This window comes from Mustela putorius, unplaced genomic scaffold (assembly GCF_011764305.1).
Source record: "Mustela putorius furo isolate JIRA1106 unplaced genomic scaffold, ASM1176430v1.1 tig00000929_pilon_pilon_pilon, whole genome shotgun sequence".
Classification (NCBI taxonomy): Eukaryota; Metazoa; Chordata; class Mammalia; order Carnivora; family Mustelidae; genus Mustela; species Mustela putorius.
The window spans coordinates 5,690,128-5,718,121 of NW_025421520.1; the positions used below are offsets into that span (position 1 = coordinate 5,690,128).

Sequence of the window (27,994 nt, forward strand, 5' to 3'; positions counted from 1 at the left end):
ATATACCCTTTTGAGCTTTTGGAATTTTGTACTATGTAGTTTTATCACCTATACCAAAAACAAACAAACAAAATGAATGCAGTTCCTTTAAAAAAAAAAAAAAGTCTCTTCCTTCATGCTTTATTTGATTGGTGTTGTTACTGCTCATATTGCTTTAATTTCAGGGATTGTAACCCAAAGCTCCTTCCGTAATTTATCAAGTCAATAAAGCTCCTATTGTGTATCGCACACCATAAAGCCGTCCAACCAAGTACTGACCTGTCATTTTTGAAGTACAGTACACTTTTGAAGACTGGTCTTCCCTCTTGGGACCACGAAGTGCTTGGTTAATTTAACAAGGGGTTCTGAAGAAGATCTTGAGGATGTACAAAGATCATCCTAGAACCCTAGTAGTGAGGCAGGGTTCCCGGACCCGAGGTGAGGCCCGTCTACGTTGTCCGTGGCAGACGTTCTCCCAGCAGACTTGTCTCTACGAGGTTTCATGAGTTTAACGTACAGCCCAGGACAGATCAAGACTTCATGGAAACCACCCATTTCTCCTTTGACCTGTCTGGTGCATTGTCCAGCATAACCAAAGACACGTCTTCTCAGGATCCCACCGTTTTCTGCCCCACCCCGCTGACCGTGTCTTTGCCAGAGGCTGTTTTGTAATTGTCAGTCTGACTTTAGTGGTGGTCACTAGGCCATCACAACACTCCTGATTTGGACAAATGTCTCTGAGATCCAGAGTTTGCTCCTGCCCGCTCGGCCTTGGCTCAGAAAAACCAAGACCCTTAGGCACAGGTTTCCCTTCTCACCTGAGACAAGTAACTCTCCCAGACTAGGCTGCATGTTCCTGAACTGGCCCAGCTTTGCTCTTACTTTTAACTAGCTTGGCTCTCGCGGGCCCCACCTGAATCAGTTTCCCAGCGGCCAGGTGACCTCCCTTGTAGCTAGCTAGGTGCGCTCTGGGTCCTGAAACGCGGGGCGCGCTCCTGTTGACTTGCCTGTCGTTAGTCTTTTTTTGCCGGTTGACCTGGGCCTCCTATCAAGCAAGAGTGCCGGAGACTTTTGCCTCTAGACTGACAACTATACCGCTGGGAACAGGGGTGGGGGTGGTAAAAGACGCTGTGTTTCTGTGTTAGAGAATGGGGGAGGTGAGCAGAGTCATCTGCAATTAGCGAATAATTAGCGCCGCTGACCCTTGGGGCTCATCAGCGCTCCTGGGGCCAGCCCCCAGCAATCAGCTAGGGCAGGTCGAGAGTGTCAGGCCCAGGAATGAATAGGGCTCATCAGCGGTGCTGGAGCCTGGGAGCCAATCAGGGAAATTAATAGCAGAAGAGGGAGAGAGAGGGAGGGAGACAGAGATAGACAGACAGACAAGAGATACGGATATAGGTGAGAAATGAGAAAAAATAGAGTGAGACAACGGGGATAGGGCAAGAGAAGTAGGAATAATCAGATGGGAACAGGGATAGGACGGGAGGGCGGGAGGAAAGGGGAGAGCGGAGGGAGGAACCGCACGTAAGGGATGGGGGAAAGGTGAGCGCGATGGTGAGTACTTGGCGTAGTGTGTGTCCTCCAGGAAATGGCCCACAGAGGCTGCCGCGAGGAGCTGACTTAGTCCGCGCTTGGGAGGAGGGACCGAGGAGGAAGGGGAAGAGCCAGTATCAGAAGAGAGACCCGAGGAGAGGGGAATGGGGTCGGGAAGAAACTCCCAAGGGGAAAGGGGCCCCCCTGCAAGAGCTCTGAGCTGCGGCGCCCCCTGCCGTTCCCGCCTCGCCGCCCGAGGGGGCGCGGAGGTCCTGTCCCGCCCGCGTGGCTGGGGCTTGCTCTCCGGGCGGCGGGGGAAGGGGCGTCGGGGACGGGGAGGCACGCGGGGGACTGGCCCAGGGGCCGGCGGAGGACGCCCTGGTCCCGCCCCGCCCGGTGCGCCCTGCTTGCCCCGCGTCCCGCGCCACGTCCACGCCCGGGCAGGGTGGGCTGAGCAGGGGGCGGGTTGGGGGGAGGGAGGGGCACCGGCCCAGCAGCTGCCGCCGCCTTCTCGTCGGCCGCAAACTTTCACAAAGCGGCGTGTCCGGCCTCATCAATCTCCATTAATAATAGTTGGTTGGGCCGCGGGGGGCGGGCGGGGGTCCCGGGCCGGCCGGCCGGGCCGCTGGGAACGGGCTCTGCGGAGGGAGCGGAGCCGGGCGCGGCAGCGGCGGGCGGAGGGAGGAAGTGAAGCGTAATTTGAGGAAGATGGATGAGTCCGGAGGGCGACACCCCCAGCCCGCCCGCTCGCCCGCCCCCTCCCTCCTTATGAGAGAGAGGGAGCGCGGCGCCGGAGCCACACTGCGCCGAGCCCGCGCCCCGCCGCCACCTCGGCCGGGAGCCTGGGAGCGAGCCCTGCGTGTCCGCGCGGGGCGCCCGAGCCGCGGGGCGCACGGCGGCGCCCAGAGGGGAGCGCCCCGGGGCGGCCGCAGCTCCGGGCACGATGCAGAGAGCTGGAGGCGGGGGTGCCCCCGGGGGCAGCGGCGGGGGCAGTGCTGGGGGCCCGGGCACTGCCTTCTCCATCGACTCCCTGATCGGGCCGCCGCCGCCTCGCTCCGGCCACTTGCTGTACACGGGCTATCCCATGTTCATGCCCTACCGGCCGCTGGTGCTGCCGCAGGCGCTGGCCCCTGCCCCGCTGCCGGCCGGCCTCCCGCCTCTCGCCCCACTAGCCTCCTTTGCCGGCCGCCTTACCAACACCTTCTGCGCGGGACTGGGCCAGGCCGTGCCCTCGATGGTGGCGCTGACCACCGCTCTGCCCAGCTTCGCGGAGCCGCCCGACGCCTTCTACGGGCCCCAGGAGCTCGCCGCTGCCGCCGCCGCCACTGCCGCCCGAAACAACCCCGAGCCGGGCGGCCGACGCCCGGAGGGTGGGCTGGAAGCCGACGAGCTGCTGCCCGCCCGGGAGAAAGTGGCAGAGCCCCCACCGCCCCCACCTCCGCACTTCTCAGAGACTTTCCCAAGTCTGCCGGGTAAGTGCTGGGCCGACCAGGGCGCCGGGCGGGAGGCTCGTTCACTTGGAAATCCCAGGCAGCAGCTTGCTCAGAATCTCAGCACCTGCCTGGAGCCCTGGCATCCCAGACCCCCAGATGGGGGGTTCTGTTGAACCACCTCCAGTTCTGTTCCAAAGGCAGCAGCTCTGGATCCCCGAAGCGGCTGCCCTGCTGGGTCATCCAGAGTGCCTGAAGCCTCACCAGTACTCCCTTCCAAATCAGTACCTTTCCTCCCTGCATTCTAGTCTTCAAGACTTGGCTCCCACTTCTCTTTTTAAGGATCCCTTCATTTTTCTCCTCTGGGGAGAAGAGAGAAGCTGCAAGTGTGGGATTCCTGGACACACTAGCAAGACCCTACGGTGACGGGGCACCCAGGCAGCTGGCAGTTCAGTAAGGGGATGGCAGTTCTGGCTTCGGAGAAGACTGGGCTGACCCCAAATAGGCTCTGTGAGTGCAGGGGCAAAGGGAGGGTCTTAAAGCTGTGGTGACCAGTTGGTGACCAGCTGGTGACCTGTCTTTGCCTTAGTAGTAGAGGTCATTTCTGAATTGTCGTATTTAGAAATCAGTCTTGAAGAACTGAGTAGGGGACCTAAGGGGACATTAGCGAGCAGGGGGCCTAGCACCTGCCGTCCTAGGACCGATTGGGAGGTCAAGATGGAAGTTAAGGGCGGGGCTGGCTTGGGCGTGGCACAGACACCTGGAGTGGAGAATCTGGCTGAGATTCTGGGACTGGGGAGATTCTGCCAAGAGATAATGCAGGAATCCTGGCTTCTCCATGGGAAGATGCCCTCTCAAGAGAGGCAGAGGCATGCCCTCCCCGTTTAGAATCAAGCTACCCAGAGTCCTCCTGACCTTCCTCATCCATCCTCAACCTCTCGCTGCCGGAAAAGCTTCCCCCTATCCGGGGGCAGATACTGGTGTGGTGAGATCCAGAGCATACACAATGTAGTAGGCTCTGTTTAGGAAAAAGGGGCTGCATACAAGCATGGGGCTCCTGAAGCTTAAACTTATCTAGCACCAGGATGAATCCACATCTGCTTAACCATTCCTTATATCAGGTTAGCAGGTACAAGTGACCCCAGGAGGCCTGGGGGTTGACTCTAGCAGAGGCAAGAAGGAGATCTGAGAGTCCTTTTGTGCTTTGTTGAGAGAAGACAGCTCCTGGTGACAGGTTCCTGGGCCCTTCCGTGAAATTGTCCGAAGGTCTGACGGCTCAGGTCTGACGGCTCTTCCCGACCCCAGGTGCTGCTACAGAGCCTGTCTTCCCTCCTTTTCCCCTTTAGCCTTGGGCGTTTTGGCTTTGAGGATTCAGCTGTTGTTTTGTACCTGGTTAGGCCAGGGGGATCCAGTGACTGAAGTCTGAGCAGCACCCCCTAAGGGGGATCAAAAGGAAATTAGCAGCAACTGGAAGGTGGGAGGAAATGTCCACAAGATAAAAGGGCCCGGAGGAGCGAGCGAGCGGAGGGAGGGGAAAGCAGCTGGCAGGACGATCCCAAGAAGAACGGCTCAGTAGGATTTTCGGAATAATAGTCCTAAGGCAGAAAAGAGCAAGCGGACCGGGATGGCGTTGGAGGCAACAGGAGCTGGAGGAACAAGCAGACACCTGAGGAAGAGATAACGCTGTTCCGGGAGCAGGAAGGCAGACAGCCAAGGGAAGGGGGACCTGGGGAGGGGATGCTGACGCCATGGGAGGACTTGTCCTCCTCTTGTGGGCTGCCCTCTCTTGTTTATTTTGACCCATTTGTCAAATGAAGGCTCGTTTCCTGAAGCAAATAGAATATTGGCTGTAAAACCGGGCAGAGAGAGAGAGAGAGAGATGTAAGCAGAGGGAAGGAACAGAAGAGAAACGTTGAGGAAGGAAGAATGGAGGGAAGGAAGGACCAGCAAATGCACTCTGTCCCCTGATTGTCCGGAGAGCGGATATGAGCGAGGAGACGTCTATCTGTTGGGAGAGAGAAGTCTAAGGGATTTCTAGCCTGGGCTTGGTGAAGAGGGAACAGCACGTCTGTACCAGAAATGTGTGTGTGAAAGAATTCTGTTTTGAGAGGCTTGGGAGGGAGCTAACTCCATGTCCGGGTCGGAAACAGGGAAGTGTCCACACCAGGAGTAATTTTTAAAAAATGTTTCTCCCCACGGGGAGTGATAGTGAACTGGAATTTGTATACCGAGAATGATGGAGAGATCATAATCTAAGGGGAAGTCATCAGAAGACACCTGTTCTTGGAGGAAAGACTAGAATGACGGGAGCGAGATCTTCCCGGGGAAGAATGCTGAGAGCTGGTGGTGGTGAAGGTAATCACCATATCGGAAGGAGATACACATCAAGGGTTTATAGCGGGGCGTGTGGGCCACGGCAGGCAGGAGACATTTCCGAAGAAGCCCTCGAAGAGGACAGTGACTGGGCGATCTCTCTGTGACCCCCACACGTCTTCTCATTCTCAGGACAGACTCTCCTGACGCCGCCTCATTGCGCCGCTCGTGTCCCCCTGCCCAGTCATCATTTATTTCCCCCCAGGAAGTAGTTCAGAAAAGAGGAGGAAAGTCCAGAAATGTTAGACATAAATTCAGTTTTGGGGAGTGATGACCCATGGCCTGTGCTGAAAATGGTGGGAAAATGAATACTCTATTTTGGGAATTGTATTAAAGTATTTATTGTGAAATGAGAGTTTTCGCTTGAATAATGAGATTGAAACCTCAACATTAGAAGAGTTTGCAGAGAGAATGCTGTCTTTGAAACGACAGAGGAGGAATTGCTGTTCTAGTGTGAATGGCTGACATGGGTCTGAAATTATTAATTGACATATGTTTAGTGTTTTACAGTGACTAGCCCTGTTTAATGAAATTATAGTGAGGATAGGCCAATCTGGAGAATGATGAATGAAGCTCTTTTGTTGGGAATTACTATTTAAAAAAATTTTTTTGCTTCGAGTTGAGAGAGACACCACCTTACTACAACTGCCAATGAAGAAAATAACTTTATTATGATTCAGTTGTGGGGGCAGAAGCTCTATTAACAGGCAAAAAGAAATACCATGTATGGAAATAATGGGTAGAAAAGACATTGAGAATGGTAGATTGAAAATAATTCTAGGTTTAGAATGTGGGGACAGGATGATTGGGGACGGTGTCTTAGTAGAAGTGGTTAAAGAGGAGAGAACTTTGAATTCATAGAAAAGATTTAAAAGTGTGAATCAACAGAAGAGCCCAGAGTAGTGCTGAATAACAAGCTGTTTATGTAATTAAAACATTAAGAGCCATCTTACAAAGGTAGAAATAAACAGGTGAAATTAATTTTAATAATACATTTTATTTAGCCCAATCTATCCAATACTATTTTAGCGTGACTCAATATAAAAAAATTTGAGGAGATATTTTATACCCTCCCTCCATGTTATCTTGGAAATCCCTCTGTATTTTCTACCTTTAGCGCATCTCAGCTCAGATTAGCCACGTTTCATGTGGTCAGTTGCCTCACGGGGGCAGATGTGACGTGTATTCACCGACGTAAGAGATCTAGAGAGTCGTGAGGACAGAGTCCTGTGAAAGTGATAGGGAAAAGGAGCTTTGAATTATGTGGTAACAAATACTTCACTGTATTAGGAATAAGGGAGAAGAGACAGCAGTAAACGCTACATGACAGAAGGAAAAGAGAATTCTGCCTTGAAAGAGTTGGGCGGTGATGCTTCCGTTGCATGTGGAGCTGCGTGTGAGCTCCGCTGAGAGGCATCAAAGCTGACTTGCAGATGTGCACTTGCTTCTCTGAGCAGCACTGCGTGCAGGTGATCCTGTGCTGGGGGAACGACAGAGGTCTGTCCATCTGGAGAAATGCAGGAGGAAACTTGAAACTGGGGGGCTCAGAGCAATGACTCAGGGAGAAAGGAGTTGGATAGCTTGAACAACTTTTTTTCTTTTTTTAAGATTTTATTTATTTATTTGACAGATCACAAGTAGGCAGAGAGGCAGGCAGACAGAGAGAGAGAGAGAGGAGGAAGCAGGCTCCCTGCCGAGCAGAGAACCCGATGCGGAGCTCGATTCCAGGACCCTGAGATCATGACTTGAGCAAAGGCAGAGAGGCTTAACCCACTGAGCCACCCAGGCATCCCAGGAGTTGGATTGCTTGAAAAAGACTTAAGAAGTGAAGAATGGGGGCGCCTGGGTGGCTCAGGGGGTTAAAGCCTCTGCCTTCCGCTCAGGTCATGATCCCACGGTCCTGGGATCAAGCCCCGCATCGGGCTCTCTGCTCGGCAGGGAGCCTGCTTCCTCCCCTCTCTCTCTCTCTCTGTCTGCCTGCCTCTCTGCCTACTTGTGATCTCTGTGAAATAAATAAATAAATAATATATTAATTTATTTGTGAAATCTGTGAAATAAATCTGTGAAATAAATAAAATATTTTTTAAAGTGAAGAATGGTAGATAATCCATATATAATTGTTAGATGGATGATAAAAATACAGTGAGATTGACATGACAGATAATGCTGTGTTGAGCATATCGTGAAGAAAACATCTGGAAAGAAAACATTGAGTTGATCTAGGAAAGAGAATATGATCGAACAAAATCAGGAGATGGCAGTGTAGTGAACATTATTTTAAAAACTAAAAAACATGGGCACCTGGGTGGCTCAGTGGGTTAAACTGCTGCCTTCGGCTCAGGTCATGATCCCAGGGTCCTGGGATCGAGTCCCGCATCGGGCTCTCTGCTCAGCAGGGAGCCTGCTTCCCTCTCTCTCTCTCTCTGCCTGCCTCTCCGTCTACTTGTGATCTCTGTCTGTCAAATAAATAAATAAAATCTTTAAAAAAAAAACAAACTAAAAAACATTAGCTAATTTTTAAAAATTATTTTATCTTAGCAAGTGAGCAGGGGTGGGGCAGAGGGCAAGGGGGAGAATCTCAAGCAGACTCCCCGCTGAGCACAGAGCTTGACAGGGGGCCCAGTCCCAGGACCCTGAGATCATGATCTGAGCTGAAACCAAGAGTCAGACACTTAACTGAGTCACACAGGCACCCCCAAACTGGCTAATTTCTGAGCAGTGATTGGCAATAATGATGGAAATCCTGCAAGGAGACTAGGGAAACTTCCTAGGAGCACGAAATTTGAGGGCTGATTGCTGTAAGCAAAGCACCTGATTATAGCAGGAGAACATTTTAGATGCCCCATCAATTAATTTTTTTAAAGATTTTATTCATTTATTTATTTGACAGATCACAAGTAGGCAGAGAGGCAGGCAGAGAGAGAGGGGGAAGCAGGTTCCCCGCTGAGCAGAGAGCCCGATGCGGGGCTTGATCCCAGGACCCTGGGATCATGACCTGAGCTGAACGCAGAGGCTTTAACCCACTGAGCCACCCAGGTGCCCCATCAATTAATTTTTGATTAGGTGCCCATTATGACTGTCCAGATGTATTTACTGATGAGAGAAAAAATGGGAAATAATAATGTGACATGAAATCAGAGACTTCTGTTGTTAGAGACAGGAGGGAAATTTTTCTTGGAAGTGATGGATGGAGACCGATGATTCCCTAGAAATGCTGAGGAAGGCACACAGTGAGAGTGTTGGTTCCATTGGCATTTCTAGAAAGGCACATGTGGCATTAACTTAATGCATTAACTTAATGATAAGATTGAAAGAACTTTTATCAAGGAGGTGTGACACATGCGCTCAGGTGTTAGCTCTGTCCCTTAGCTGCACAACCGTGGCCAATTGCTTCCTTCAATTCAGGGAACGTTTATTGTGTCTGTGATGGACTTACTATACTCCAGACACCGTGGGAGATTCGAAGTCATACAGCATCTCTAGGCTTTAGTCTCCTCATCTGTAACATAGAGGTTGATTGAGATTATTTTTAATGTTTCTTTCCATTCCATAAAATAAAAGTTTCCTTTTCTAGCTTCAATATTTAAAGTAGGGTTCTAACACGGATTTCATGGTCTTATAAATGGATCTACTCATTATGGGGTAGGGAAAAAGTATGTCTTTATTTTTACTAACTTCTAACTAAAATTTGCATTTTCTTTAGTTACGAGTGTAGAGCAGAAACCACAGTAGTTTCAGCAACAGAAATTATAGGTCTCAGTGGCTTAGTCATTAAGCATCTGCCTTCTGCTCAGGTCATGATCCCAGGGTCCTGGGATCGAGCCCCGCGTTGGGCTCCCTGCTCGATGGGAAGCCTGCTTCTCCCTCTCCCACTCCCCCTGCTCTCTTCCCTCTCACTGTGTCTCACTCTGTCAAATAAACAAAATCTTTAAAAAAAAAAAAAAAGAAATTACAGATATTTGTGTCACCAGCAGAATTTACAGGTATTTTCTTATAAATGTATAGTCTTTGGAGGCATCTTGTTTAATGAATTAATAAACATATATGATTATAACACAAATTCATTTTTAAGTATCTGAAAACTGCATTTTTCTATAGTTGGCTTCTGATGTGATCCTATGTGTTTTATGTTATATACCTAAAAGCATTATTCTAAGAGCGGGTCCATAGGTTGTATCAGACTGCCAAGGAGTTCAGGGCACAAATAGGGTTACGGAGCCCTGGTTGAGAGACCGAGATCCCAGAACGACAAGATGAACATTTTATCTGGAGGATCGGAATACTGAGGTGCCTTATACCACAGTGAAGGTGAGAGTTGGGAGGCTTGAGTAGAAAAGGGGGATCCCTGCGGTGGCATATGGAAATGTGGGGGTGTGTGTAGATGATTAGGACAATTCCTGTGCTCAGAGCGATGGGCATAGATGGTCTGTGCTGGGAGTAATGGGAGCAAGGCAGTAATTGGAATAATGAGGGGGAAATGCTTTTTTTTTTTTTAAGATTTTATTTATTTATTTGATAGATCACACGTAGGCAGAGAGGCAGGCAGGCAGTGGGGGAAGCAGACTCCCCGCTGAGCAGATAGCCCGATGCGGGGCTCGATCCCAAGACCCTGGGATCATGACCTGAGGCGAAGGCAGAGGCTTAACCCACTGAGCCACTCAGGTGCCCCAAAGGGGGAAATACTTTAATTGAAAGGAGGAGCATGGTATGGCGAACCAAGTGCTTTGCCGTGAGACGAATGTAATGACAGGAAGCTACAGGCAGAAATTTTGCCTCGAAAGTAACCGGGAAAGGAGGATCTTTGCCTTGACGTGGGAATTAGGGAATAGAAATGACAGCATAATGGAGCCGATGTACAACAAGAGGGAAACTGAAACAGGAACGATGACAGGGAAAGAGTTTTTATCTAGAGGGAACAAAAAAAAAATATGCCCCACGCTGGGGTAGGAGAGAGGAAGCCCTGGTTCCAAACCAATGGAAAGGACAGAGCCCTCGAGGCAGGTGATGGCACCCACGGCCGCACTGCCCATGACGGCGAGCAAAGAGGTCTGTCTTGGGAGTGATAGAGAAGAGGTTGGGGCTTTTCACTGGAAATATGGGAGAAAGTTGGCAGCTTAGAGTCATGTGGAAGAAGTACTGAGGTGCTAATTGGGAGAAGGAAGTCGGGGAGAAGAGCTGCTTGAATCTGGTGTGATAGAGCAGCGGTTCCCGCACGTTGAGTTAAGTCGTAGGAGGAGGAGACAAGGCAGTTACGCACGTCCTTGGGAAGCAGCATCTCCATTCCCTTCCCAGCATGGAAGGGAAACGAATGACCTTTGAGTGATGAACTAGAAATCTGTGTTAAAAGCAAGGGGGCTGCAGAGCCTCACAGAGACTGGGGTGTGAACATTGAGGAAGGAGACAGGGAGACAGATCCCTCCGAGCGGGGGGTAATGGGAGACGGATTTCTTGCCTGAACTGTGGAGGCAGTGGTATCACAGAGCAAGTCTGCGTTGGGAGCAATGGGAGGAAGACAAAGTCATCCTGAGAGCGAAGGCAGGAAGCGTTTTGTGCTGGAACGGGTGGCCACTTTCTGCACGAGATGCGCAGCTCCTGGGAGCTCAGGACTCAGGGACCCTGGCCACACGTGTCTCTGTCGCTTCACTTCCTCATCAGTACAATTAGGGCTTTGACTCAGATGACCTCCAAGGTCACTTCCGGCTCTATAATTCTGTTTTATCTTTAAGGATACCTTTATTAATGCATTGTTTCCTTAAAAAAAAAAAAAAGGCACCGTGAGCAAAGGGGTTGGGGAAAGTTCTCTCCTTGCCAGTGCTGAGTTGTGGTAGCCCAAGAGGAGTTCAGGCTGGGATGTGGGTATCTTGAGGTGGAATCAGGGCTGGGCTTTAGGATGGAAAAGGCTTTGTCATTTTGGATTGGGGAAGGGTGACTGGAGCTGTGGCTGTGTACGTTTGTCCTATTAAATAAGAGAGAGAAACATTTCACGAAGGTGAGCGATCTTATTGAGGCCAAAAAGATTGGGGATCTCTTGTGTCCGACTTTACCTGGTGAGGAAGGAGGGGAGTGCGGAAAAGAGAAGTTGTGGAATCAGTTCCCGGACTTCTCTATTATCTCTTCATCTGGTACGATATATGTGATGGGCGACGTGAGAATTCAGTGTTTGCGAAAGAGATGGGGGAGGCACAGGCGACCAAGCATGGGCTTTGGGTACAGACCTTGATGCGACCCTCTTTTTTTTTTGTGAGAGAAAACTCAACAGCCCAATATTAACCTCTGTGGTCACAGCTCCCTCACCAGCAGAACAGCGCAACAACAGGGACCTCACGACGTTAAGGGTTCAACGAGAAGATATTTGCCAGCATCCTGAAGCACTCGGTGTGCAAGGAATTATGGTGTCGCTCTGGTACTGGAAATGGATGGGGAGCGTAGCTGGGTATTAAGTTGGGGAAGACTTCTTTCTTTTTTTTTTTTTTTTTTAAGATTTTATTTATTCATTTGACAGACAGAGATCACAAGTAGGCAGAGCAGTAGGCAGAGAGAGAGGGAGAAGCAGGCTCCCCGCTGAGCAGAGAGCCTGATGCAGGGCTCGACCTGGGGGCTCAGGACCCCGAGATCATGACTTGAGCTGAAGGCAGAGGCTTAACCCACTGAGCCACCCAGGCGCCCCTGGGGAAGACTTCTTTACCAAGAACTGGCTAGGAAACGTGACACTCTCTATTGATAAGGAGAAATGCAGCTGGAAGTAATGACAGAAACCGCACTGTGTTCTGAGAGCTGTTTCTGCAGGGAATGCCAGGAGAGAACCAATGTCTGCATCTCAGAAGGGTAGATTCCATCCTTCCTTTGGCTCTTTCTCCCTCCTTTGGTTTCTCTGTCTCCAATTTGGGACATTCTCTGTGGATCCCAAGACCACCCAAAGCCCTATTTTGCCCACTGGGGCCTTCTTCTTCTTTTCTTTACATTGTATATATTAAAACAAAACAAAACAAAAAACAAGCCACCTCTCCTTTCTTCACCTCAGTTCCTATTCTGTCATATAACTGATCTCAGGTTGATGTTAGGAGCAAAGCTACTGGATTAAAATAATTCATACTCAGATGGATTAAGGAAATTTTTAAAAAGATTTATTTATTAGAAAGAGAGTGGGAGGTGGGGCAGAGGGAGAGGGAGAAGGAGAGAAGCAGACTCCCCACTGAGCGTGGCCCCTGACGCAGGGCTGGAGCTTCCGACCCCGAGATCACAACCTCAGCCAAAATCGAGAGTCAGATGCTTCACCGACTGAGCCACCCAAGCGCCCCAGGGAGATTTTTTTAAAAGTCCAAGTGAATTTCAAACTGGTGGAAGGTTAGGTGGTGTTATTAGGAATAATTTCAGGTAACATGGGAGCATTACTTGGGATGGGAGAGCTGTGCGAGTGAGGAGGAGAGACTTACTTTCCCTGGGGTCACGTGAGCGTTGTCACTTCCAGTTACGGCATTGCACGGAGAACTCTTTGGTTTGAGAGTGACAGTAGCTCAACTCCAATTTAAGCTGAAATGGTCAATGATTGATTCACAGGACTCTAAGTACAGGGGTTGAGGGGATCCAGAAATGCAAACGGTATTATTAGATCTTTCTTCCCTTTCAGCCCGGCCCCTCTCTTGCTTTGCCTCATTCCCTCCTTAAGAGAAGTAAGGAGGCACAAGCATCAGCAGATCTAATTTTTTATAACCCCAGGTTGAGACCCCAGTGGATTCTGGCTTATACAAAATTCTGGAGTAACTGATTGACTAGCTTGAGTCCAGTCTCCAGGGAGATGGGCGAGATAGGATGTTCGGATTGGTCAGATGCAGGTCACGTGCCTACGCTGTCACAGAGGTGGGGAGATGTGATTGACGGTCCCACTGTACTAGGTAGCTGATGAGAAGCAGTGCCCAGAGGAAGGGGGTGTTATTAGGGAACAAAGGGATGAAGGGACCCCGAGGAGACAAAAACAGACCCCAAGCAGATGTCCACCTCCCCCGGAAAGAAAGGCAGGGATGTATCTTAACTCCTTTTCAGTCTCACGGAGAAAAACCTTCTCCCCCGCTAGAGAGGTAGCTCTAGGAGTGATGGAAGAGACAGCGAGAGGGAGCTCTGTAATGAGGAAGGGGTGGAGACAGGAGTGTGGTAGGAAAGTGTCTGTTCCTCGGCCGGTTCCTGGATAGGAAGAGCTGCGCTTGAGGGAGGGGGGATGCATTCGTAAACTAGAAGCTAGGAAAAAGATGGATATTAAACCAAAACTGTTTCCGTAGCTTGGCAATAGTGTTTTTATTTTTTAAAATTTATTGGTTTATTTGGCAGAGAGCACAAGTAGGAGAAGTGGCGGGCAGAGGGGGAAACAGGCCCCCCACTGAGCAGGGAGCCCGATGTGGGACTCGACTCCAGGACCCTGGGGTCACGACCCGAGCCGAAGGCAGACGCTCAACTGACTGAGCCACCCAGGCGACCCAAGCAATAGTATATTTAAACGAGAAAATATATTTCTAAATAAAAGGAATGCTGACTGATAGGGTTACATCATACAAAGCAGTAATGGAAGGAAAAAACAGATCTGGTAGGAATTTTGTCTCTTGGAATGACAGGACAAATAGCCTGTTCGAGGACAAAGGTGGAATTTGGTGAGTGGGGCCGCTCCTATGTCAACCGTGAGAGCCGCCTCTGAGCGTAAGGGGAGACATTAGTGATCAGGCTAAGGCTCTGGAGGGTAAGTGAGAGGGAGGAGGTCTGAACCCCAACTGGATTTGGTGGCACGGGTATTTATCTGATGAGGCGTCTGGGCATTTACTTGGAATGGGAGGGGAAGGGGTAGCAGGAGCATTGTTGGAGATTTCAGGGACCAAGTCTCCAGACATTAATCTGTCTGTAGCCGTGTGACTTAGGAGAATCATCTCATCTTTTGGAAACTCAGTTTTTCACCTGAAATAAGTTTATCAACCTTCTATTAGTGCTACCAGTAGGTCTACTCTGTTTCAATGAGTTGCTTCAAGGTAAATAATATGTGTGAAAATGTTGTGGAATGTCGAAGATAACGAGGGTGCCCTTGTTACTGACAACGGTAGGGCTGCTCCGTCACGAGGGGAGTTCTGAGCAGTGGGGAAAGTGCCCCGAACCTGTCTTCCAGGTCGGAGGGGTTCTGGATTGCCATGGTGTAGAGAAAAATCTTCATGTCAGTTTGGAGTAAGGAATGTGGAAGGGTCATCAGAAGAGTGGAGAGAAAGTGAAAGTGAATGTTCCTTTTTTTTTTTTTTTAAAGATTTTATTTATTCGACAGAGATCACAGGTAGGCAGAAAGGCGGTGGCGGGGGGACGGGGGGGACAGGCTCCCCGCTGAGCAGAGAGCCCGATGCGGGGCTCAATCCCAGGACCCGGAGATCATGACCTGAGCCAAAGGCAGAGGCTTGACCCACTGAGCCACCCAGGTGCGCTGAAAATGAATGTCCCTTACTGCATCTGAAGTTCTAGGGAGGAGGAGTAGCATGAAATTAGCAGGAACGAGTGAAACACAAATTGGAAGTGAACTAATTGTTGTAAATGATGGGAGAAAGTACTGTCTCCAGAAAGAACAGAGAAATAATTCTGTCCTGGGCATCGTGATGAAGATTTAGAAATGAGAGTGGTGGTAATGGTGGTAAACATGCCTTTTTTTTGAGGGATGACTTAGGTTTCTTTCTACCTTTTGACCTCCCCCAAATTGTTCCTGGATTTAAGAAGCTGAGTAGTTGGCCCAGGACGATCAAGGGGAGACTTATGGTCCTGACAGTATTTCGGGGAGGGTGAGGGGGAAGTCACATTGGAAGTAGAGGGAAGAGAAGTCAAAACCGAGTGTAACGGCGGGGCGGGGGGGCTTCTCTTCCATGGATAGTCAAGGCTGTTGATTTTATAGAAGCTAAAACAGGAGAGGATGAGCGAGGGGCAGCACAGGGGTTCTGTGGGTTCTCAAAGCTGGGAGTCTAAAGTGGTTTTCTGCACCACAACCCGAGCCCACTGTTCTTGGTGACCATAGCTGTGGAAATGGTGCAAATCTGCTGCTATTTATTACTTTTCTGGAGAATACCTACTGTGGGTTCTGTGATTTCTTCCCCAGCCCGACCAGATCCATTCGCAAGACGGGCTTTTCTAGCTCTCTGGTGCTGCTTCCCGTCCTCTTGGAAACAAGGCCCCATGCCTTGTGTATGCCTGGAGCCCAAGTACCACTCTCTGGACATGGGAAGGTGCCCCAGGCAGGACCTGACAACCGTGGGGCAGACCTGGTGGTTTCTGGTTCTCGGGGTCATAGCGTCCCCTGGGAGAAGTGACAAGAACACTAGATGTTTCCTGGTAAGAGTCTGCCCCACGCTGTAGATACCACACTTCTCTGAGACTCCAGACACCTAAGGAACAAACTGAAAACTCAACATTTTCTTGTATTACCAATAACCTCATCTTCACACACAGAGAACAGAACCTTCCTATCTGTTTGGCCTACCTATATACATAGTCAAATTGTTTCCAATTTAAAAATGTTCCTTTTGCTAAAAATTATTCTCATCAGAATCATTTCCCATGTAGAATTTTCAATGAAGTCTCATTTTGTGGATCAAGGGTTTTTTTTTCCTCCTCATATCAACCAATTTTAGCATCTGCAATTAGTAATTTGCTTTTATGGACATTATATCTACCAAGTCCAATTATTCTAAATCAAATTTTGTAATTAGAAATTTTATCAGAAAGATTTGCTTCCATCAGTATTTAGTCAACACAGTGTTCTGTGTGCAATTTTGGTTTTATTTTGTTTGATTATATTTACTATTAATATTCATTACAATTCAGATAAAAGAAAGTAGCTTGCATTTATTTTGTAGCTAGTCCATAAGAAAATAGTCAGCCATTTCAGGATCGCTCTGTTGTTACGGATTGGGCTACTGCAGGGCCCGTCTGATTCCGCTGAGTATGTGTCCTCTTCGGGTGTCGATTGTGGCTTAAAGTGCTCTATCTTGGTGGAAGGAAGGTAGGGGGTGTGATTTTTCTTGTTTTGTTTTTAAGCTTTTCCCTCTCTTTTTCGCCGATTCCCACCCCCCCACCCCATTTTCTGGCCCTTCTCTAAACTTTCCGGCCCCTTCAGTTTCTCTGACTCATCATTTCAGTCTCCTACCACTTGTCTCCTGCCCCAGTCCTCTTCCTGCCTGCTTTGGCCCTTTCTTTCCCACATCTCCGTGTCCCTCACTGCCCGAGACCCTCTCCTTGGAGGGCGGAGCTGTATTTCTCCCTCCTGGTTGGTTTCCCGTATCGCCCCACCCCCACCTCCTTCTAAGAGTTACTTATCCGAGCCCTCCGGGTCACGATCATAAAGGCTCAGAGAGAAACTCTTGCCCCTGCCGTTCTGCCTCCCACCGGGATCAAGTAACCAGGAGAGGTTGAGGACCTGTGTCCCTATTATGGCTTTGAAAGCAGCACTGAGGGAGGTCTGCTTCTGTGGGCTTGATTTGATGGAATCTGTCTGAAGACAGAGGGATGGATGGCACGATCCCGGGAGGTCCCTGCCAGATCCAGGAGCCTGGGAGCTTCATCTCAGTCATCGTCGGTGAGATTTATTGGACACCCCCTGGGTGCTTGGAGCTGTGCGAAATGGTTTCATCCTTCAAGCTCTGAAATCTAGTTTCTGCCTTTTTAGCAGCTGTTTAGAATATGTAATACTGGACTGAGTTTTTACAAGATTTTCTTCTTCTTTTTTGTTATGTACTGGGTTTTAAAAATCGAAAGAGGAGTTAGTAGTGATGTGAAGGATTTCCCTTTCTTTCTTTTAGCATAAGATCCTATAGATCCCCACTGCATGTGGGCTTCTGCCCAGTTAACGTGAGATCTGAGGTCATACTGGAAAGTGGGTAGAGTGATACTCATGGAGACAATGTCTTCTGGGCGCTGGAGGGCGGGGGCTGTGGGACTATTTTAGGAGAGGCTCTGGGGTAGGAAGGACAGGGGTGCGGACAGAAGACGGAGAGAAGAGGAGGAAAGGAGAGAGAGAGTGCTTGGGAGTCGTTTTTTATTTAGTCAACAAGTCAGCAATATATCGAGTGCCTACTCTGGGCAGATGATTTTCTAGATGAAGACACAGCAGTGAAAAAATATATTAGAACTCCCTACCTTCAGGAAGCTCATATTCTAATAGGAAGAGACAGCCAACTAAATACATGAATAATGCGGGTGACGTGTACTATCGTAACAAAGCAGAAAAGGCAGATAGAAGTACTGGGGGTTTCCATTCTAAGAGGATGATCGGGGAACATCTAGGTGAAGTACGGACCTGAGGGAGACCAGGAATGAGCGAATGCAGAAATCTACGCGGAGAGTGTAGTATTCTCAACAGAAGAGTCATCTGGGGAAAGAGCAGGGGAGAGGAGAGCAGGGGCAGGGGAGGGGCGGGAAGGGGAGGCCAAGAGCAGGGAAACCAGTCTGGAGAACAGGGAGATGAACCCGGCGGGACGTGAAGGAGACGGGGACTGTCGGCTGCAGGGGACCCCGGGAGTGGGGACGGGCTCCGGGAGTGGGGCAGGTGGGGAGAGAGGAACCAGGAGGCTGGAACTCCCACTAACCAAGCTGGGAAGGTCGTCAGGAGTTCCGCCTGGGACATGGCAGGCCTGAGTTCTGTGAAAATGGAAGAAAGCATGGGGAGGAGTCGCCGGTGAGGGAGAGAACCAAGGCTGTGACTCCTGCAGAAAACAGCACGCGTTTGGCTAGAATGAGGTCTGGGAGGAAGCGCGGGACGGACGGCAAGAAGCAACCTCTGTAGACAGACCAAGGGACGGACGGACAGATGTCACGCGGGTGCTTGAGGGAGCGGAGAGCACTCACGGAGGCAGGGCAGGGGTGGGTAGGCTGCATGAGCCTAAACCAGGGCGCGCCACAGGGGTTTTGAAATTAAAGGAAGCCCGACAGGAAGAAAAGGCAGGGGCTGGGGCTGAAAATACCCTTGAGGTGTGAAGGACGCTGAGTGAGGGAGACGGGCCATCGGGACAGGGGCTGAGAAGTCTGGCCTCCCGGGAGGTGTGAACACGGCTCTAGGACCAGGGCGAGGTGTGGCAAGTCTGGCCTCCCGGGAGGTGTGAACACGGCTCTAGGACCAGGGCGAGGTGTGGCAAGTCTGGCCTCCCGGGAGGTGTGAACACGGCTCTAGGACCAGGACGAGGTGTGGCTTGCTGGCGTCCGGGAAGGGGCTTTGGGTTGGGGAGGGCTCCCGGGCTGGTCCTGGAGACCCCGAGAGGCTCCTTCTGAAGCACAGGCACTTGGAGAGGGGCTGGAAGGTATTCGGAGCGCACGGCCTACTCCTCTTATAGGGCATCTCACTGTTCCCTGAAGTTCTTTTACTTCGGGTCATTTCTCGCACCCGCGTCCGTGTGACGCGCGGTGGTTATAGACAGAGGCCCTCCGCCCTGGGGAAACCCCAGCCCCTTCACACCCGAGCTCCGGGGCAGCGAGCTCACTCGTTGGTGTCCCGCTCGCCCGGTTCCTCTTGTTCGCTTCCCTACTGGCCAGTTTCCTTCTGACTTTTCTTCGTGCCTTATTGGCTCTTTGGGCAGAAAACAAGGCAGCTGTACAACTCTGCTGCTGAGAACATTTGCGATCGGTCACTTGCCGTTCTGACAAAACTGTCCGCGGATGAGATTAAAACTGATGAGTGAATTAAGTATTAGAGTTACATATAGATGTGAAACATCGGCTATGGCTGTGATTGTAACCTGTCACCGACCCAGTGAGTCAGATTTCTTCAGCTGTCCCCTCCGTCCCCCTCCGTCCCCTCCGTCCCCCTCCGTCCCCTCTGTCCCCCTCCGTCCCCCCTCGTTGCGCTTCTCGTGCTTCGTCGTCTGCCGCTTTCCCTCCAGTTCGTCCCGCTGACACCAAGCTCAGCGGCCTCCGGTTCGGAACTTGAGCAGAAAGCAGCTGTGTGCTGCTCCTGCATCCTGGCTGGGAGACAGAGGTCATTTGACGGTTGAGGAGGGGACACTGGAAGGGGCCTAGGAGAGCTGAGGCCCGGGGAGAAGCTCTGTGCGCGGCGCGGGTGGCCTGCCGCTGGGAGGGCGCTGCGTTCGGCGCCGGCTGGGTTGGTCCAGGAGAACCGGAGGTAGGGTAAGGACACCACCCAGGTCCCTTGGTAACATTTCTTGGGCCCAGATTTGCCGTGGCGGGGCTGGTGAGAATGGGGAGTCAGAGGACCCTTAAGTTTCCATCTGGAAATGAGGTTCTGCGATTCTGGATCTAGGGAAGAGGGGAAGTGGGAAGCCAGAAGCCAGAGCAGAGCTCAAGCCCGGGGCAGGTGAGGGTCCCCCGGAGAGTAACAGGCCGGCAGTGTGATCTCCCCGTCTACACCACGTTAGCACTGCGTCCTGCCTAGAGCAGCAGGAAGGCTGGAGAGCCAGGCCCACACCGCTTGGCGCTGGGACCCATGCTGTCTGGGTCTGGAGGGTGGCAAGTGAGTGAAAAGCCCGTGGCCCGGGGTTTGGAGAAAGCTGGGAAGGCCAGTGGGTCGGGAAAATGAGGCGGGGCCGGGGCCCGGAAGCCGAAGCCGGGAGTGGCGTCCCTTTGATGTGCACTGGCCGCCCCTCCCCGCACTTGCTACAGTGAAATCTGTGCTGGTTAATACCTTTCTTTCCATTTCTTTGTCTTCCCTGACCTCTTCCCCACCCCACATCCCGGATGTGCTGTCTTCGTCTCCCTCCTCCCCACCTCACCCCTTCCTTGTCTCTCCTCCTGCTGCCGTCCTGTCCGCGCCTGGCCATGGCCCCACGTGCCTCCTCCAACCTGCCTGCCTTTTCCTCGCCTGCTCCTTGCCCATCCGTTGGTTTTCGCTCCCCGCAGCAGAGGGGAAGGTGTACAGCTCCGATGAGGAGAAGCCGGAGGCCCGAGCAGGAGACCCAGCAGGCAGTGAGCAGGAGGAAGAGGGCTCGGGCGGTGACAGCGAAGACGACGGTTTTCTGGACAGTTCTGCAGGGGGCCCCGCGGCTCTCCTGGGACCGAAACCGAAGCTAAAGGGAAGCCTGGGGACTGGAGCGGAGGAGGGGGCACCGGTGGCCCCAGGAGTCACAGCTCCAGGGGGCAAAAGCCGCCGGCGCCGCACAGCCTTCACCAGTGAGCAGCTTTTGGAGCTGGAGAAGGAGTTTCATTGCAAGAAGTACCTGAGCCTGACGGAGCGGTCCCAGATCGCGCACGCGCTCAAGCTCAGCGAGGTGCAGGTCAAGATCTGGTTTCAGAACCGGCGCGCCAAGTGGAAGCGCATCAAAGCCGGCAACGTGAGCAGCCGCTCCGGGGAGCCCGTGAGGAACCCCAAGATTGTCGTCCCCATTCCCGTGCACGTCAACAGGTTTGCGGTGCGGAGCCAGCACCAACAAATGGAACAGGGGGCTCGGCCCTGAAGGGCTCCCAAGGATTTCGGAAGCAAAGCATCCGTTCCCGGCCCGCTTGGAGACTGGGTTAGGTTCTGTGCTCCCAGCGGGCTCCCGCTGTGATCTGGCCCTGGGAGGGGGGCTCGGGCGGCCACTAAATCCAGTGTTAGCTGTGCTCTCCTGGCAACCGGCCCTGGGCCCTGAGCCTGTTCCAGAGCCCCTCAGGCTGGGGGCTTCAGGGTTCAAGGGGCTTGGGTGCTCAATGCTGAGGAGCTGTGGCGATGGAGGAGGGCTCCTGGGGAGGGGGTGGGTTCTAATATGCCAGGGCCTGGAAGGTTCCCAGGAATGACTTCTCACAGGGGTGGGGAGAATTCAGGATGAAGCCTAGCCAAGCTGATCGCAGCTCCTTATTTATTTTCTGTAAAGTTTGTATATGTGGAGCTATCCGCCTCCGTCTGTCTGTCTGAACCCGAGGCTGGGAAAGGACTGTCCCCTCCATCTTCAGCCAGGGTTCAGGTCCACCTGCCTGCCTCGTGCTGGGGCCTGTCTGGTCTGTCGGACAGGGCACACGAAGAAACCAACTGTCCCTAACCTCCTTAGAACCCCTCAGCACAACCGTCTCCCCTGGTCAACTACCTCCACTTCCCGTCTGGGTGCTTCCCGCAGTCCACACCTCTCGACCCATGCTCCCGCCACAGCGCTTCTCTCTCCCCATTAAACAAGGCAAGTTTCTTCATCTCTGCGTTCTTCTCTTGGTGAGAGCTGGCAGATGTCAGGAGAGATTTGCTCCCTTTCGTATCACGAGGGGAAACAAAGTGGTTGACCCTGGGTTGGTGGAGGGATGTCCAGGCTCTAACTCAGTAGAGGTGACCAGTCCTGTCCGTGACTAGGGCAGCTTGGGGGCTCACCCGGATCACCGGTGAGCTCAATCCCCTTCTTCCGCGCAGAGGACTCAGCAGCCGAGTCCATCTCGGCCACCTTTCGGAATTTCCAGATGGGAGGGCCTGGAGTCAGACTCCTTTCCAGTTCTGCTCTTACTGCATTAATCGTGAGGTCTCCTTCTCCCCATCGTGTGGGTCACGCAGCTTGGGATCCCCAATCCTCCTCGGTTATAAAACGAGATGGGTCGAGAGGGCCCACTGCAAGGGGATGAGGCAGGCGCGAATGTGTGACGTTCGGGACAATTGTGTACCGTGGGGGAAGCCGCAGAGATAGGGCCTGGGAGCTTCGGGGCTGGGATTCTAAAAGCAAACGAAGGACCGCCTCAGCGGACAAAGTCAGCGTGAGGTCAGGAGCCTTCAGGGGCACTTGGGTATACTGCGAGGGGAAACAAGACCAACTAAAGTCATTTGCCATTTCCCCCACCTTCGCAGAAGGGCTCCTCTCCTGGGCCAGCCGTGCAGCGGGGCTGCAGACCCGGGGGAAAGAGCAGTGATACGGGAACCAGCCGCAGCTGGGAGCATGGTAAGCAGGGCTTCCCGGGGAGAAACGCAGCCTGCGCGGAGTCGGGAGGAGAGCCAGGGCAGAGAACAGAGCCACTGAGAGGAGAAACTGGCAATTCTCCGGGCAGGGCGAGGAGACTCAGGAGGTCAAGGTCAGGGAGGGAAACACAAGCTGGGTCAGATACCTGGCCAGCCTCCTCACTGTCCCTGGAAAACGGCAGCTGCTCCCGCTTCCAGGAGTGGCCCGCCAGCCACTGCTTACTCAAGCATCTGCTGCCCGCCTCGGAGGAGCAGACAGGCCTTCCCTGGCCGTCTCTTCCTCCTGCCTGGTTTGGGCGACCCAATAGAACGCGGCCTGGGGCTGTGACTGCTTACTCACCACCGCGCCGCAGCTCCCTAGCTGGGACGCACAGATCCAGGGCAGGTCCTCTCTATTGGGCTAAATTTCAGCAAGCCTTGACCGTTAGGCTAAAATACACCGTCCAGGCCAGCCCCATTCCTGACCTAGATTAAGGTGGTCTCTGCCCAGATAAGGAACCTACAGGGTTCGATTCTTTTTAGGAGCGAAGCCAGGCAGTGGTTGGTGAGCCCAGGAGCTGTTGTCACTTTGGCAGTTGGGAATTCACGTCTAGGTCTAGGGTCTAGGGGCAGAGCAGATGCTCTCTGGCTCTTTGCCCCAGGGCAGGTGGGGGCCAGGGGGACACCAAGATCCTGGTGACCATTTTCCTCTGGATTTACCTATGAGGCCTCCTAAACTATACCAGGCAGTATTCAGCCACTCAAGTGGCTGGTTTTCCTTAGGTAAAATAAAGGAAGTGATTATTGCTAATAATTTCTGAGCCCAGGAACTCATTCGTATACATACCCAAGGCCCTGTTTAATTCTGCTCTTCTCTTTGCTTAAGGCTCTTACTGGCCTTGCAGAGGGGCTGTGAATCAAGAAAACACAGTCTGGTTTCCTCTCTGTGTAGCATTTGCCTGGTTATCTCCCTGCAGGCAGGCAGGTGCCCCCGGAGTGCGCCAGCCCTGGCACACCCAGCTCAGTTAAGTTCCAGCAGAAAACAAGGACCACCAGCAAAGTGGTTATAGGAATGGAAGGTTAGAGAGCGGGGACCTTAACCTGGCAAGTTCTCATCCTTCAAGAAAGGTATAAAGGTGTTTCCCTCAGGTCCTTCTAGGATCAGGACTAGTCAGGGCTAGATCAGGGAAAACCGGGAGCTCAGGGTTCTGCCCGCAGCTTGGCAAGATGTTGCTGGGAATCCAAGTGGCTATTCTGCCATCAGTAACCTACCTCCTCCCCTTTCCTCCAAAGCAAAGCCTAGGCGTGGGTCCCTAGAGAAGGGCTGGCCTGATAACATCTAGCCACTTACCCTTGTGGTATCCTCGGAATTCTGGTCCTGTGGCCTGGATGTCTGTCTGGCTGTAGAGCTAGTTTCCAGACTCAGGAAGGGGGATGATACTTCTGTCCCCTCTCTGGGTGAGCTCTGGCTGGCGCCAGGTGTGGCACAGGGTTACTGGACAGCAGCTGGTGGGGGGGGGCAGTAACGGAGGGCAGGGGCTGGGTGTGGGAGGAGGGGGAGGCGGCGCCGAGCTCCGAACCCCGAACCCCGTCCAGGGGGCGGCGGTGCTGCTGACCCACTCAAGGCAGTCCCAGAGTACAGGCAGGAGAAGACAGGAGCACAGAAACAGGCAGAGCTGAACGGATGGGCTCTTCTGGAAGGTGTGGATAGAGGAGGGGAAACAGGCCACACACGTCTGGTTTACTGGCTCGTCACACACACACACCAGATATGTACACAAACATAAATACTCCAATGTACACATTTACACGGGACTCTCCGATCACCTCCTCGCCTCTTTCCTCCAGCACCCCCCGACTTGTCTGTCCGTCCAGGCTCCGTTTTAGGATGAAGGCTTCTAGGGGGCTGGCAGTGGAAGGTAGGACTCTGGAGGAGGGAGAGGTCCTGCTCCCCTCTCCTCACAGGTACCTCCAAAGGGTCCCGTCCCTTTGCAGTGGCACCGTAGGGTAGAGGGCTAGAGTAGCTCCACTCCCTCTCTGCGGCAGCTCGAGTCGCACATGTCGCCTCTGGTCCCTCTGTCTCTCCCACTGCGCTCTTCTCCCACTCTTCGACTCCTCTCCTTCCTTTCCGCGCGCCCCTGCTTCTCAGTCTCTGCCTTGGCTTCCCTCAGCGCCTGGAGGGAGGCGGGGCCCCAGGCCACGGAGTCCTGCGGGCTTTACAGAAGGCTAGGACTTCGGTGCAGCTCCGCAGAAGCGCTGGTACCGTTGGCGGGCTCTCTGTTGGGGGCAGGTGCTAAGCCGCAGCCCTCCCCAGGACAGCCGTGCTGGATCAGGATGTCTGCGCACTCCTGGCTGCCGGCCCGACGCGCGTAAGCCAGCGGAGTCAGGCCCCGGGCGTCCCGGCTCCGCACATCCACCCCGTACTGCGGAAGAAAGTGTCACAGTCGGCGTGACGTGGCAAGAACAGTGGGGGTTCTTGGGGCAAGAAGGAGAGGTGGCTTTCCGAGGGCCGGGGCGAAAAGCTCAGCCAGGTCCGAGGAGCCCTCGAGGGTGGGACTGGAAAGGCCCGCGGGGAGCCCACAACTCACCCAGATGAGCAGCTGCGTGAAGACGACGTTGGCCATGGCGCTGGAGAGATGGAGAGCCGTCCGCCCGTCGCCGTCCCCGTACGTCTCGTTCACCTCCTCCTTGGACCCATGAGCCAGAAGCATCACCAGCAGCCGCAGGTCATCCTCCACCACGGCCCGGAGCAGCTGCTGGCCCAGCGGCACGTCCGAGCTCGGCAGCGGGGCCAGGAAGAGCTTCTGTTCGTACTTGGCCCGAATCCAGCGCTCCTTCTCCTCTCTGCAACGCAGGCCCACCGGGGCGTGAGCCGAGCAAGGGCCCGAGCCAACGGGCGGGGGCTGGGGGGGTGCTCGGGGACCGACGCGACACCCCAGGGGGAAATCGGAAGGAACAGAGGAAGCCTAGGACAGAGCAGTGAAGAGACAGGCCCGAGGCGGGAGGGCGCGCAGGGGGAGTGCAGGGCGGGTGGAAAGAGCTGAAAGGAAGGAACACTGAAGGGAGGCCCCTGGGGGGGCTGAGAGGGCAGCGGGACTCCGGGCAGGGCTCCCCCGGCGGCTTATCTGGCCCTGCTGGAACAAAGCGGGCGGGGGGCCTCCACGGGGCCCACGCACCAGCCTATCTCCCACCCATTCTCCCCATCTCCGGGCTCCGGCTCGGGCCTTCACGCCACCAGCGATAGGGCGCTGCGCATGCGCCTCCCGCTGGCCCCTGACCTGCTGATAAGGCTCAGAAAGGGCCTCTTGTTGTGAGGAGCCTGAGTGACAGGCGGGGAGGGGGAGGGGCACCCCAAGGGGCCAACTGCCAAGCAGAGCAACGGCCACTTTTAACCCTTAGAGCATGACTGTCGCCACTCCACGCCAGCCCTGTCTCCCCGATCTGGGGCGCCAACGCCCCGCCCTTTCTGCCAGCAACCCGTGCCCCTGGCCACTCACCTGCAGGCGTCCGGCCCGGGCTTGGCATAGCCATCCAGGGCCCCCTCCCAGACGCTGTTGGCCAGGGCGTTGCCCATCGCGGTCATGACAGCCAGCAGCTCGGGCGGCCAGTCGTCGAGGTCCAGGGAGCGGACCCGGGAGAGGTGAGCCCCCAGGTGTCGGTGGGTCCCCGAGCACTCAATGCACATCAGGGCGCCCAGGTTCAAGCTGGCCCAGTCTGGATCTAGGGGAGGACAGGAAGCATCGTGAGGTCCACGGGCAGCCAGACGGAGACTCCAGGAAAGACTGCCCCCCTTCTCTCAGGGCCGACCACAAGCCTCTGGGCCGCAGTTCTCGAAGCCCACCCGACCCGGCCCTGCTGGCCTCCGCACTCACTGGGGGCGTCGCAGTCAATGCAGAAGCTGTTGCCGCGCACGGTGCGCACGGCCTGCACAGCCAGGGCCGCGTTCTGGTTCCCCAGTCGAGTCTGCGCCAGGGGAGAGACAAGGGGCGGCCGGTCAGTCACGGGGCCGCCTGGGGTCCCGCCCCCGTGCGGCCTCCGTGCCAACCTTGTCCTTGGCGCTGCGGCAGCCCTGCAAGCTGGCGAGGATCTGGGCCTGCACGCTCTGGACCCACAGCTCCCGCTCCTCTGCCGTCGAGGCCTCGAAGTGCCACGTCTGCCCGGTGAGGGACACCACCACGAACTCAAACGACTCCTCGGCCTCTGTGGGAGACGGGGGTGATCGCCGCCGTCAGGGCAGGGCGCCCCACTGCCACGGCCGCCACCACGGCTCCGCCCCCCCAGGGTCTCCTCTCCTGGCATCCCGGCCCCGAGGCCGCGCTCCGGGGCCACTCGCAGCCGTGCGCAGGGGCCCTCACCCGCTCCGCGCCCGACCACCTGCGGAGCCCGACTGCAGGGAGGCAAAGCGGGGTGCGTGGCTTCCGCCCCCCTGCCCCGCCGGAGAGGGTGTGCAATTCGGAGCGGGACGCTCCCTGGAGAAAGCAGCGGGGAGCGTCTGGGGAAGGGTGCGGCGGGGTGCTAGGAGGCGATGCTGGGAGCGGGCGGGGGAGGCGGGCGTGGGCACCATCGGTACGCGTCAGCTGCAGCCGCCTCATTTTGCAGCTCATTAAACCCAATATTCCTGACTGCGTCGGGCGTGGGGCTCCTGGGAGCGGCCCCTCCCCCACTCCCCGGGCACAGACAGGAAGGACAAGCGGATGGGGAGAGGAGACGTTCTCCCCACGAGCTGGGCTGGGTGAGCAGACAGGGCCCTTAGGACAGCGCCCGTGATGTGCACGGTGGGCTGCACTGGGACCCCAAGCTCCGTTCCGCTTAGACCAGCAGAGCCACACGAATCCCCACACCAACGGCCACCACCCTGTGGCTGAACAGCTCCTAACCAGCGGTGTGGATGTGTCCCGGGGGCTGCGGAGGGAACTCGGGCCTGGGGGGAGGCACGCGGAGCCAGAGCCAAAGGCCTGGGTCCCAGGTTCTACCCAGGGACACACTGTCCCTGGGAGTCTTCCTGCTGGGCTCCTGCTCTCAGGGCACCCTCGACAGGAACTGTCTCCTAGAAGGACGCTGATGCCCCTTCCTTCCCCGGGCTCCACCAGCCCACATCGCCCTGCTCTCCACACAGCCTCTGAACCACAGAATCGCCGCCCCGTGTGGGGGGCCCGGTTCCCTGGTGCAGCTGGGCTCCGGCCAGGACCGCTAAGCATCACTCTCCCACAGGTAGGCCAGAGGGGTAGCTCTTCCCCACGGAGGCCATCTCCACCCTCCGGCCCACACCCCTGCCCTGGCAATCGGAGAAGTGAGACACTGCGCATCGGTCTAGCTTAGACTTAGGTGGGAGCGGAAAGACTCCAACCATGGAGAAGAGGAACATTTTGAAGAGACTTTGGAGAAAATCAGAGGAGTGCTATGATTAACACCAGATTACGAGAAACGCCTTGAGGAGCTGGAATTCCTTAACCTGAAGACCAGTCAGGAGAGACTTAGCCAGCTCCTACACACGTATTAAGCACCTATTGTATACCCAGCACTCATCAAGCTCAGTGGGTGATACAAGAGCCACAGGAAACACGGGTCCTGCCCGCAAGTCTGGAAGAGTTACTGGAGTAGCCACCTGCTGTCTTTCACCTTCTCCAAGGATTAAAAGGTTCACGTTTTAGCAGAAAGGGTTTTAGTTAGGCAGAAGGAGGAGCTTTTCTAAGATACCAAGTCCGGATGACCAAAAGAAGTGGAACTATAGTTACGGTTACTTACACACAGCACTCGCTCTTAGAACGGAGAAAATGGGGTTGCTCTGAGAGTGCTATCCCCGAGTCCCACAGCCCGCCTCCTGTGCCCCGGCTTCCCTGTAGGT

General features: G+C 54.0%; 2 protein-coding genes across 5 annotated transcripts in view; one reads left to right on the forward strand and one right to left on the reverse strand.

The window, feature by feature from the left end:
* Window positions 1-1,897: 1,897 nt before the first annotated feature.
* GBX1 (gastrulation brain homeobox 1) lies at window positions 1,898-21,424 on the forward strand. Its single transcript, XM_004765953.3, has 2 exons — window positions 1,898-2,984; window positions 20,166-21,424. Exons 1-2 carry the CDS (start codon window positions 2,456-2,458, stop codon window positions 20,717-20,719), a joined length of 1,083 nt encoding a protein of 360 aa, XP_004766010.2. The 5' UTR covers window positions 1,898-2,455; the 3' UTR covers window positions 20,720-21,424.
* A 2,402-nt stretch (window positions 21,425-23,826) lies between these two features.
* The window catches only part of AGAP3 (ArfGAP with GTPase domain, ankyrin repeat and PH domain 3), a 52,217-nt gene continuing 48,049 nt past the window's right edge, over window positions 23,827-27,994 (reverse strand). For all 4 annotated transcript variants that reach the window (XM_045086374.1, XM_045086376.1, XM_045086373.1 and 1 more), the window contains 5 exons: window positions 26,195-26,349; window positions 26,022-26,112; window positions 25,647-25,869; window positions 24,738-24,993; window positions 23,827-24,572 (listed from right to left, as the gene is read on the reverse strand). In XM_045086374.1, the coding sequence (XP_044942309.1) occupies window positions 24,366-24,572; window positions 24,738-24,993; window positions 25,647-25,869; window positions 26,022-26,112; window positions 26,195-26,349 (932 nt within the window). In that variant the 3' untranslated portion in view covers window positions 23,827-24,365. The remainder of the gene's footprint in view (window positions 24,573-24,737; window positions 24,994-25,646; window positions 25,870-26,021; window positions 26,113-26,194; window positions 26,350-27,994) is intronic.

Coding starts and splice junctions, on each gene's coding strand:
- GBX1 (XM_004765953.3), top strand. CDS start 2,456: ATGCAGAGAGCTGGAGGCGGGGGTGCCCCCGGGGGCAGCGGCGGGGGC. Junction 2,985..20,165: donor GACTTTCCCAAGTCTGCCGG/GTAAGTGCTGGG, acceptor CGCTCCCCGCAG/CAGAGGGGAAGGTGTACAGC.